At 40.4% G+C, this 13,036-nt stretch overlaps 1 protein-coding gene across 2 annotated transcripts in view; it reads right to left on the bottom strand.

The window, feature by feature from the left end:
* The window catches only part of drd2b (dopamine receptor D2b), a 35,506-nt gene extending 27,579 nt beyond the window's left edge, over positions 1 to 7,927 (bottom strand). The window contains exon 1 of one of the 2 annotated variants that reach the window (XM_048983127.1): positions 7,835 to 7,927. In XM_048983127.1, coding sequence (XP_048839084.1) covers positions 7,835 to 7,850 — 16 coding nt within the window. In that variant the 5' untranslated portion in view covers positions 7,851 to 7,927. Of the gene's footprint in view, positions 1 to 6,017; positions 6,431 to 7,834 lie in introns of those variants that run through there. The other variant, XM_048983128.1, reaches the window with a different exon arrangement.
* Positions 7,928 to 13,036: the final 5,109 nt, after the last annotated feature.

The following is a 13,036-nucleotide window of genomic DNA, read 5'->3' as shown; positions in this document are numbered from 1 at the left end:
ATTCCGAGGATGTGCTTCAGCAATCTCCTCGTGCCCCACTCCACTCCCAACCCCGCCCTTCACCAAAAAAAATAAAAAATCAGTGATGCTCTTTTCAAGCCCAGTGATTACCATCATGGGGGTGACCTAGTTCTTTCAGGAGGAGGTGCAACCTCCTGTTGCCCATTCTTCCATGGAAGCTCTTAAGTCTAATTCTCGGGGTTTCATAGGGAAGCTTGAAAGTGTCTTTGTGTCACCCAAGCCCTGACCGGTGTAATATTTCCGTCCCTCGCCCGGCCCCGGTGGTTGGGGAGCTTTGCCTGGCTGCAGCCTCTCGCACCGCGCCTGCGATCACAGGGCCGGTAACAAGCCTCGGATGAGCTCATTAAGCCCCACAGCTGATGTCGTTCCCTAAGAACCACATCTCTCATGGCCGCCGTCCACTTCCCACGAAAAAAAAAGTGCTGGCTTCCTAACGGCAAGGTATTAATAAAACGTAAATTAAAACGTAAGCAAAGGGTCGCTTGGAGCAGGCTCTGCATAGCAGCCAGTTTCCTACATAATTTACCGTCGTAGTTCCTTTGGCGTGAACCGAGCCTTCATTGTTTTTCTGCGCTCTTGAGCCCCATGTTTGCTTCTTGCCCGTCTATTCCCCCAATTACTCTCAGCATCCTTTTCCACATACACTAAAAGATTTATTCCAGAGGCCCTCTTCTGGGGATTGCCTGCTCTGTCTGTCGAGTTGCTATCATTCTAGTACATAAATCCATTTATTAGTCATCTTACACCAGCACAGATGCCGCAAACTATTTTATTAGGAAGCAAAAATTATCATGTGATTACCCGATGAAGCCACACTCAACTATTACTCATACAGAAAATAAACACAACACAGGCAATGGTATGAATGTGATTTACTGACTTGTATGGCTTGGAATAATGTGTTAGATATCTGAAATCAGTGGCTTAGACCTCTGCCCATCTTAAAAAAAAACTTCATGGTAAAAACAATTAGTCTTTAATTAATTCTGGCCGACAAAACCTTTAAATAATTACACCATGATTATTTAAATATATGGAATTTCCAGGATATGTCAGAATTCATTACCCCCCAGGTATTTTGTATTCAAATACCAATTTCATATGTAGTAAAACAGTAATTTAATTCTACAGAAGGCTTAAATTCCCTGATATCTTTCAGGATTTCTTTGATGCAGGAACATGCTGGAAATATATAAACAGAAAAAAAATACACACAATAGAACCAGCCAGGCCCATTTTTTCCAGGTATATTTCATTATTTATGCATCTTCTATTTGCATATACTCAGAAATACACAGATAAAGTTTGTCTTAGACCACTTGTGTAATGTCTGATGTTAGTTAATGCTGTTATTTATAACCTCTCAGATCTCACATTTTTTTTTCTCGAATCAGTACAGAAATTGGCCCACAAATCAGTATTCAAAATTAAGAAAGTAAAAAGTACGTAAATGTTCATTGAACACTCCGGAAAAGCATGCAATCAGCTGCGCTTCATCCACACACTTTCCCCACAATCTTGTCCGGTGTGAAGAGCAGAGTTAGGTAATTCAGGTCCAGAGAGTAAAAGTCCAGACCGGGATTTTGTTTCAACCAACCAGTTTAGTACTGTGTGACTGCGACTCTTTATGCTCAACCAGTTGGTTGAAACAAAATCCTGGTCTGGACTTTTACTCTCTGGACCTGAATTACCCAGCCCTGGTGAAGAGGCTACCAAACGTTTGCCTGGTTTTAAACCCTTTATTGTTTGGCTGTACAATTTTTTAAAGGGTGTAGCGATCAAGAACATCCATTCACTTTGCATTATTTTCTTCTTCATCTGTATTCGAGGCAAGTAGCACTTGTAAGCTACTGTAGTCATTCTGAAATAACCTTGAAGTACCATTTTCAAGATACAATTCACTGACAGATACTGTAGGATTCAGATGGTAAGTCAAAGCCAGTTTAAGCGTTCAGTTATACAAAAATGTTCTTTAACTAGATGTTCTGGCTTTCAGTACATCTCATCCACAGCTAGATGTTCGGAGGTTCAGTACATCTCCAGTACGGCTAGATGTCCTGACGTTCAGTACATCTCCACTACAGCTACTGTAGATGTTCTGATGCTCAGTACACCTCCACTACAGCTAGATGCCCTGACGATCAGTACATCTCATCCACAGCGAGATGTTCTGACATTCAGTAGATCTCCACCCCAGTTAGATATCCTGACCTTCAGCACATCTCAGCTAATTCGGCTATGACTTCTATAGCAGACACTGCTCTTGGTTGGAACCATCCTCCTTATGCTGTTGTGTGAATCTCTCTGGGTTAGGAATTTGTGCACATCACCAGAAGGCCCTGGGTTCTCATCCTGCAGCCCGCAGAATGATTATATGATTGCTGGTTCCTTCAGTTACCCCCCATGCTTTGGTAACGCAGATTCATTCTCACTTCTCTGTTCCCTTGGATAAAACTAAGTGGGAAATAAATTCATTTCTCATTGTTCTTACCACTGAAACTATAACTCACAGCAATTGAGGCTGCCTATTAAGATCAATTACATGTTTATATGTCGATGTGTGGAGCTCTTCTTTTCATTATGCTCTATAAACGGCACGCTAATGTCTTTCTTTTGATGATTTTCGCATGCTGCAGTGATGGGGGAAATGAAGCACTGAAATGCAGTAATGGTGGGATTACCGCGTGCTGTCAATCACTGCCTGGCCTAACGTGACACGGGGCCGATAAAGTAACCAGTGAGAAGGAACACTAATCTTTCCTTCTGTCTGAGAAGACTCAGTCATGATCCTCTGACGAATTTGTACATTTGTGTAATACTGCTTTGTGCCAAAACATGTCTGCACGCTGAAGCATATGTCTGTGTCGGTTCCCATTCGTCCAGGACATGATAATCTTACAGGCTTCAACAAATCTCATACTACAGCCATACTGGTAACAACCGCACTACAGGATAAATACCTGGAACTCCCCATCAGACTTTTAGAGCTGAAGAAGACTTTCAGATGAGAGGTGAATTCCAGCTGCCTTCAATTCGAGCCCTTATGAATACACTTAAGCAATATTTCCATTAACCTGTTTTGCTATTTCGCTGCATACACATGGACAAAATTATCTACTAATGGGAAGTAACAATATATTAATAAATATTGATCTGTATTAATTATTTAACACTAATTACTGTTTTAATTAGTCGACTGTTCCCCACCCCCCCTCACTAAATGGTTTTGTGCGATCAGTTAAGTCAGGCCGAGATGTTTATGCGCTGCGTTGGTTCGTTCGTTAAATCCATGACTGAGTGTGTTATTTTACAGGTGGTGATTTACGTATACAGTCTTGATTATGATTATAATGTGCGGTATTAATCTTGGTCAGTTGCACCGTAATTATCCACTGTACGTGGAAACGACCCCGAGTCACATAAAGGGTTAGCGGGGTTCAGAGAAACAGATGCTGACTGGGACTGTGTGGCTGCGAGGCAAATTGTGTTTGCTAGCATGTCAAATTGATGCATTTAAAGGGTTTTATTCTACCCCTGAGCCGTCCAAAGCCCTCGCTTTCTTTCCGTGACAGAAAGAAAAGCAAACAGGACAGTCAGATCAAGACATAGTTTTTGTTGAAAGGTTTTGATTGACGTTGTGGCAGCTTCTATTGCTATGGAACTTCTTTAATTCATGCATGTCTCATGTGATTTATGTTATTTTTCTACATTTTTTTATCACCTTAGTCGATTTGACCCTTATGTAAAATTTGATTTAGGGAAAGACAGACATGATGGCCGCACATGCTTAAGGGAGGCTGACTACATTAAGTCGTCCAAACGTGCAATTTTACTCTGCCAGGCTCCATACCTGTACCTCTACTAATGACAAACCCTCGAATCTCGTTTGCAAAGATCACTGTGTCCAAATTATCCTCAATCATCGAGGCTTCCTGAGTCTCTAAGGTCGAATAAAATAATGATTTATGTTCCTCCACGTCCATCCCAGTCCAAACAAGGAAACATCAACACGACAATATAACCCCCCCTTTAGCTTTTCCTTAGAGCTGCCAGAAAACCAACGAACAAACTTTCACCCAGCAGACGTCGATTTATCCAGTTAAAAAAAGGGTTAGACTGCCTATTGTAAATCTGATAACCCCAGTTAAAACCTTTTTACCCCCAACAGAGGCTTTGGCTTGGAATTACCATCACTTCATGGTAAAAATCTATAAACGGCGCAGCAGCACAAAGGAATGCTGATACCTGGTCTCTCATGCACTAAATAGTTAATCAGCCGTTAAGCTTTCTTACCTATATAACTATTGGAAAATAAAGGAGATGAAGTCCTGCTGCACAGAATGAACCAACAAACAAACCTTGTGCTGGAACCACATTTTGGTGTAAGTTTGTCAACAGGGAAGACATGCCGGACATGTTTATTGCCCCCGTTTCAGACTGTTTGATGACTATCACACCGATCAGAGGGGAGTGTTCAGGCAGTAAATCTGACTGAAATACAGTGTTAAATGGACCCACGAACCAAGAACCTCTGATTAAAAAAAATATATACCAGATGTCAAATGTCACTTTGCTGGATTTTCTGTTTAGATGGTGATAACAAACGTGGATTCCAAAGGGACATCCAAATAATTACAAATAATTGGACTATTTCTAAAAGAGTTTAAATAGCAGGAGAAATATATAAAATTTCGTAAACATGCTCGATATAAAACACGATGCACATAATTATATAACAAATGATGTAAACGATAACATATTACAAGTAAGTAGGCCTGATGCCATACAGTGACACATATTACGTTTACTCGTCTTAAACAGTTTTAAAACTCGCTTTTATATTAATTACATTATTTTCTATCAGTAGCCTAATTGCTCTTATTTCGCTTCGACCAGGTTTCTGACAGAAGAGTCGAAGCGATTATAAGGTGTGTGTATGGGGGGAGGCAGATTCCTCCACATGTGTTCTTTGAAGAGCTGGAACAAGACGAAAAATATCGATTTTTTTTTCCTTACACAATTAATAAACGTGTATTTTCTAAACAAACCTAAAAACAAAAACGCATACATGTAATGCAAGCCAATGATAAATCGACATTTGTGTCAATTTCTAGTCAATAATGCTTTGTTCCGTATATTGGGAAATTTATTTTAATGGGCCCACTAGGACTCCGTATAAGGTATAAAGGAACATAAGGGCAGGATCATGGAAATGAACAGCCCCGTTAAGTTTGCGTTAATGTAAGGCACTCATGTCACGGCTGAGCACGGATGTAATGGGCAAAAATATATATATATCAAAATAATAATAATAGTAATAATAAAACTTAGCGGTGAAGAATATCTACTACTGCCAAAAAGCAGCAATCAAAATTCCCGAGACCCTCAAATGAGTCTCTGTAGCAGACAGACTCGCATATGGAGGGAATCCGGACCGCGGAGAAACGTTCAGGGAAAAGTGCTGATTTACGTTCAGCGAAAGCCGACACACGGTGACGGTCGACATTAAAACTTAAATTGTCAAAGCGATATAAACAGAGTTTCGAGTTACCCTGAATATTGATTAAAACGGAGATCTCCCTCAAACTTAGTGTCACGCAAGGGGAAGCTAAATGCTGACAGCAACTTAACTGAATAGACGGGAGTTTTCTTCTGAGCGCCGGAGAGCCATTAAAACGTCTTGAGACTCCGTCTCTTTCCGATGGATTTTAATGGGAAAACACCTGTGAGCGCCTTTAGCACCAGTCCCGTAATATCCGCCATTTAATTTGATCTCTTACAAAGAAATCAAAAGGGAGACAGTTTCCACGTACAGTGTGTAATTATCGAATGCATTTCCACTTAAATTAATTACACACAATCAGTAAGTTCTTTTACTAATTAAACATAAAATTGAAATTAAACGTAAATAATAATATTTACATATCCAGTGCATTCCCGATATAATCGTTGCATTTAATAATGTATACAGAGCTTAACAATCGAGCGACACTTACCTTCAAGCCATAAGATTCGACCAATTCAAGCAACGTTCTTCTGTTAAATCCACATCTGTCCGGACTTCACCGCCGTCCGCCAGCACATCCTAACTTGCCCATTTCCTTGTCATCAAAGACTTTTCTTTCCCCACCACAGTAAAACTTAAGGTTATCGCATTAGCCGAATCAATACCCTGGATAACCGCATTTAATGTACAAACAGCATTTGAATAATCAGTCCCAACTGTTCACACGTGTCTCTGTTATCTTGTATGATTGAGGTATACGGATAGAAAAGAGAAAAATAAATTTCTGCCTATTTTTTCCCCAACTGATGCGCATGAGTGGGCGCTGCAAACTATCTTCTGCTGCCAAAAAAGCGAAATATCTTCTTTTATGGCAGCCGTGAGCTCCTGGTTGGAGGCAACCTTAAGCTCGTTCAGCACCGGGTGAGGGACAGCTCCTACAGGCGCTCCCCCAGGACTGCTGGTGGAAAAAAAATAAGGCAGGCTCTGGAGGGGTGGGAGGGACAGGACTAACCTTCCCAGAGCATAGGGTTAGTGGTAACAGCCTGCTTTTTATTTTATTCCCCAGAGATGCAAACAACCTATTCACCCACACGCTTATTGTATTGCAAACGTGTAGGCTCTCTGATAGGAATGTATATGCATTGACACTTAAATAATCCTTTTCAGGTTTCGCCCAGTTAAATCAGCCACATTTGTATGTAAATCTCTATGCAATGGTTTCCGACAAGCTTTAATAGCGTTGTACACTTGTTGTTTTTGTTATTGGCGTTGTTGATATTTTATGCTTAAATCCTAATGGTAATTATTATTACCATAAGTCATATTTATTTTGCGAGGTGAACAAGATTCAAAGCTCAATAAACCATAACATCATCAAACACTCTCAGCACCCCCGAGGTCGATAATACCGCGGTGTTTATATATCATTCTCTCTTTTCCTTTCCGTTTTGCTTGCCTACATCATGTCTTATCCTTGATTTTTACAGAAGTCTCTCTGCCAAGTCCGCCCCCCCCCCCCCCCCCCCCCCACCCCATGCTTGATGATTTCCGGGACCGCAAATGTCACGCCGTTTGGCTGCAGCCTTCAGCTGGGCAGCCTGTGCTAACGCACGTCTCGTGTGAGGCGCGCGATGCGGGAGACTCGCACTGCCCTGTTTTTTTTTTTTTTTGCTGGGAATCTGAAAAAAAAGTAACAAAAACAAGCTTGGGACCGTTTCAATTAGAAAAAACTGTTGATTATGAGGCCACCTGGGAAAACACAATTTCTCTAATGTTGATCTACGCAAGCCACTCTCTGGTTATTGCTTCTATTTTTACGTTAGTACTCCTAGATCATCGTCATCATTAAGACAGCCCAGCGGATCACTGGCACCCACCTTTCATCACTGGAGGAAATGCATCCCTCCCGGTGCGGCCGTAGAGCTGGAAAAATAATCAAGGACCCCTCCCACCCTTGGCAAAAACTTTTTACACCTCTGCCTTCTGGTAGATGCTACAGAACCCTGTGCGCACACACAACCCGGGCTGTTTTTACCCAACATCCATCACACTTCTGAACTCACAGCACTGATCTCGAACATTCTGATGCAATATCCCAACATGTGCAATTTCTATATTTTTGTGCATGCATGCCACTTGATAAACTCTACTTCTGCGAATTGCTCACACACAATATATATATATATATAGTGTACGTATATAGTGTCTGTACATACCTTATTCTCAGATTCTATTTAAGCTTCTATCTGTCTATATGTCCTTGTGGTAAGTATGTTGTGGCATGCTGACTAGGTACGTAACACTTACTGTATGCCTCATACATGAGAGGGGGCTCAAAGTCTGCCCTCCGTAAGTATGCGGTCGAATGCGTATATTCCACATACCAAGGGTTCCTTGCGCACTTTAGATCAGAGGTGTTCAAATTTTTATAATTCTTTTTGACAGGGCCCCCTTAGGGCTTATATACTTGTCCTGATTCACCTCCACCCTCACCGCCTCTCACACACACAAACACAAACCCCAAATAAACTTTCAGTATCAGTAGGAAGGACGGGTGTATTTTCAGGGGTGGGTCTGGGGGGGAGGGCAGTGCTCCCACAATAACATGCATGGCCCCCTCCATTGCCCCCCTAAATATATATGCTACTTGGGACTGAAATAAATGTATTAAGTTTACTATTAGTATTGCTAATGTAGCAATTTCAAAATTTGGTCCATCCCCACGTCACCCCCCCCCCCCCCCCCCATACACTTCCCCAGTTCTTCCTCAGCTATGCCCCTGCAATTCCTTTATGCCCCCACTTGGGGGCTCCACAGTTTGAATCCCTCGGATCAGAAGACGTGCAGTTGGGTGAATGCGTCTCTCTAACTTGTCCTTAATTTCCACGTTTGTCCAGGTTTATGGTGGAAAGGACTGGTCTTCCATCCAGGGTCTTCACCTGCCGTGGGCCTTGTGACACCTGGTCTACAGGATACAGGATAAGAAGCTGGAAGATGGGCCAATGGATTGTCCTGAAAAATTCCTTAACAAATATGTGCTACAGTATATCCATTGGTCAAATCATATTTGATCCTATTCTTCATCTCTTTCATCCTCGTATTCATTCATCTACACTCTAACTACTTTAAAATCTCACAGTTTAAGGTTCAGAGCATAACTATATTCATTACACAGGTCAGTTTCAGAAAAAATGTTTACTAGGCAAAAAATATGAAAACATATGGATGCTGGAGCTGTGTTCTGTCATCCATGCTCTGATTATGCATTGAAAATCTTAACGGATCTCTGGGACGATGTTGTGAGCTCATTTTATCTCTGTGAAGCTTGTATTACAACAATTCTGGCTTCGAAATTCTCAGGGGAGAGATCCAGGGATGGACAGGCGACTGGGACTGCTCGTTGGTTGGTGGCTCGCTGGAAAGGAGGGAAAATTCTTCCCTTCTGGAGTTAAATATATTCGGGGGGGGGGGGGGGGGGGGGGGATAGTCGAAGTGGAAGATAAGACACAGGATAGTTGGAATAACGACGAACAATCATTTAGGATAAAACCATGTTTAACAATATTTCCAAAGCAGCAGAGGTCTGAATCATTTGTTCTCCTTCAACTAATATGTTTTAGGTCTAAAAATCTAATTTACTAGTTCTAGTAATCTTATGAGAATCAATTCCCATCTCATCTTTGAATAGATGACATGAGTTAACCTTTGGCCAGTCATGATTTAACATAAATACATTAGGCAGTCCACGTACAGTAGTGTGGACTGGGAACGATGCAATCACCCATAATAGGAGTCTTCTGGTTACCCAAGAGGCAAATGAAATTATTACACGTTTTCCTGTAGCTATATTAGAAAAGACTGGAGGGTACAACATCATAATATTTGAAGCAGTGCTAACAACATTTTAAATCTAATTTTTAGGAAATTAGTATACCTTGGTTTCTTAACTCATACATTTTTATTATTGTAGAAACACAGAATGACCGTAGAGTTCATTAAATAATAGCTAGCAGGATAGATGCAACCATCCAGCATGCAGAGGAGATGAAGGTATTTTGAAATGGAAAGTTGCTGATTCATAAGATTTTTCTTCCAAAGTTGAGCACTTTTCCAAATGAAGCATCTTCTTGTTGACTGAGCATCGCCTCCGCATTATTCAGATGCGCAGATGTGAAATATATTAAGCAAAAACGAAAGCTGGTGATTATGCATTGGCAAGGGTGACAGTAAATTACAATGCAAATCAGTCAAAACAACTTACTATAACACTAGTAATGGAAGGTGTAGCTCGGGGTTAAAGTTATCGCTGTGCTACAGCAAGTATGTTAGCAGCTATTACTATCTTAGCGGCAATCAGTCACAGTTAGGTCCATATATATTTGGACACTGACACAAGTTTTTCCATTTTACCTGTTTACTGAAATATGTTCATGGACATAAATATGTGTATGAACATAAATATGTGTATGGACATAAAGTGCACACTCTCGGGTTTCATGTTAAGGTATCCACTTTCAAACTGGATGAAGAGTTTAGCGGTTCAGCTCGTTAACAAGTGCCACCCGCTTTTTAAAGAGGCCAAAAGTAATTGGACAATTCACTTAAAAGTGACATGGACAGGTGTGGACAATTCCTTCGTTCTTTCATTATCAATTAAGCACATAAAAGACCTGGAGTTCTAAGGTGTGAACATACAACATAGGGTCAAAGAAACTTAGTATGCAGTTGAAATGGGCCATTGCCACATTAGGATGGCAAAATCCACAGTTTTAGTACATCCTCAGAAAGAAGAACAGCATTGGTGAGCTCAGCGACACAAAAAGGCCTGGACGTCCACGGACGACAGCAGCGGTGGATGCTCGCAGAATCGTTTCCATGGCGAAGAGAAACCCCTTCGTAACAAGCCCTCTACCCCATTGAGCATGCATTTCACTTGCTAAAGACTATAAACTACAGGCAGAAAGACCCTCGAACAGCTACTGAAAGCTGCTACTGTACAGTAAACGCCTGGCAGAGCATTAAAAACGACGAAAGCCAGCGTCTGGTCCGTGAGTTCAAGACTTCAGGCAGTTATTGCCTGCAAAGGGTTTTCACGTATTTGACTTTTTACACTTTTTCTTTGCAGTTATATTAATTTGTCTAATTACTTATGAGCCCCTGAAAGGAGGGGATTGTAAAAACATGACTTTAATCCCCCACATTTTTATACAATGTGTTTGTTCTACCCCACTGAATTAAAGCTGACAGCCTGCACTTCAACTGCATCAGACTTGTTTCTTTTAAAATGTATTGTGTTAATGTACAGAACTAAAAAACTGAGACACTTTGTCTCTGTCCAAATATTTATGGTTCTGACTGTAGGTCAGGGTAGGAAAAATGTGAAGCTGAACTTTAACAAGATGGTTGGTATTTTTAGTGTACGATTAAAAGCGCAGAAGTCTTTAAGAAAACAGCGATTCCAATTTGTCCAGGAGTGTGACCGGGTCTCCATAACTCATCACTGCGTGCCGAGAAGAAACGGACCCTCAGTGGAGAAGCCAGGACCAGAATTCTCACAACACCAGACATGTACAGTGTTTCAAATTTCACCTTGTAGCAAAACCAGTGCAAAACTACTTCTGGTAGAAGACTTTTCAATATATATTCATTTGTTTACATTATAATTACATTGATATATAGATACTATAAAATTAGTGCTTATATGTAATGTGATTTATATGTTATGAATTATATCTCACTAAAATATGATCCATTTGGGGCATTAACCAATATTTCAAGAACTGTGATGGATACTACTAAAATAACTTTAAACAAGTTTAACATGCTGACATTCTTGAAAATCTGTCAATCAGCAGCTACAAATTCTTTGCTATGTGACTCTTCAAAACATTGCTTATGACCCCAGAGGACACATTCTGGCTCTGAATGCTGTTTGCAGAAACTATAGTAGCATTGGGGAAATGTGGCAGGTGATCCAACCGCGAAGGAACTGCACTAATGACCTGAAACTTGATAGTTTATTCTTGCGCCATTGAATGCGACACTTAATCTAAAGTCCCATTAAATTCCGTTCTGTGTAACTGAAAATGTCAGTTTATAATTTTTAGCTTTCTGATAAGAGCAACTGTCAAGAAAATAAACAATTTCCCCATATATAAATCAACACATCAGGGCTGTAGGAATATTTTCTAATATATAATTCAAATTTATGTTTATGTGAAAATAATGATGTCTGGTTTCTCATAGTCATTTTCATTTTCTGTAGTTGTCTGTTTAAATAAAAACCAAGGATAGTTTGACCAAAAACTATTGACTGAAACACAATAGTCAGACGAAACTTTGATCCCATTTCCAGCTCAGAAATCTGCAATTTAAAACTATTCATAATCATATATTCAGGACACACCTCAGGATTGCCAACTAATAAGGCCTGAGAATTATTAAATTCTCACCCCATCAGACGTTGCACATGAGAAAACAACACGTCTGGATCCCAATAATCGAAGGGGATTATTTGATGTAAATAAATACCGGAATTCTTCAAATGTAAACAGCTTCATTTGGGGCTGACATCATGGGAAAGCCTCCTATCAGTTTAATTATGCTTTTCTTGACAACCTGAACAAAGCAGGTAAAGTTTGGAAGGTTTCGCCGTAATGAACAGACTTTTTCCAGGAAACGTCTAATAGGCTTCAGTCCTGTTCCCTGCTTTTGAACACAGCATAAATCACCCAATTTCCTTCTAATTTACAGTTTTGAAACTCGTAGGTGGGGTGTATTTTTTTTTTTTTTTTTTTACCCCAGTTTTTCCGCATGCAATTGAAACGTCGCATCGCTGATTTGTCTGTTATCAATCATAATACATGTTAGCTTTCATGAAGAGGTTTCTAACTCACTGAAGATGATAAAATAAATGGCCTGACCCTGCGCTGTGTATATACCTGTATGTCTCTAGAGGAAAGCATGATGGGATATGTGAAAAGAAGCGTTCCAATATATCTGTAACTGTGCAAATGGAAAATAATGCATCATATCAGGTGAGAATGCTGCTGGTATAGGGAAGAGTGACAAGCGTCGACTGCTTGTATATTCCATACAAGAAGCACTTTATCTGCCCAATAGCAGGGCAAATAGGAAGATGAACTGTGCAGGGTGCCGGATCATAATTGAGGGTAGTTTATGCTGCATGGGAATTTGCAGCAGGAAATTCAGTCAAGGCTGGTTAGCTAAGCCAAAAATTATCCTATATTGTGTCAGTGATAGTTCGGCGCCATAAGCCTTATCACTCCGAGACGGCGAGAGAAATCTGGATTTAAAACCTTCATCAAAATGCAGGTGAACCTAAACAAAAAGCTCTGCATCACACAACTGTTTGTACAATCTTAATAAGCAGCAGCACGTATAAAACAAACGTATATATTATTTACAAAACTGATACAGTGCAGATATAAAATACAGATATAAATTATGTACAAAACTGATCAAAACAGTTACTGGCATGTTTACAGA

The sequence above is a fragment of the Brienomyrus brachyistius genome, chromosome 18, assembly GCF_023856365.1.
Source record: "Brienomyrus brachyistius isolate T26 chromosome 18, BBRACH_0.4, whole genome shotgun sequence".
NCBI classification, from domain to species: domain Eukaryota; kingdom Metazoa; phylum Chordata; class Actinopteri; order Osteoglossiformes; family Mormyridae; genus Brienomyrus; species Brienomyrus brachyistius.
The sequence above is the reverse complement of the archived record's forward strand: the minus strand, read 5'-3'. Positions and strand labels throughout refer to the sequence as shown.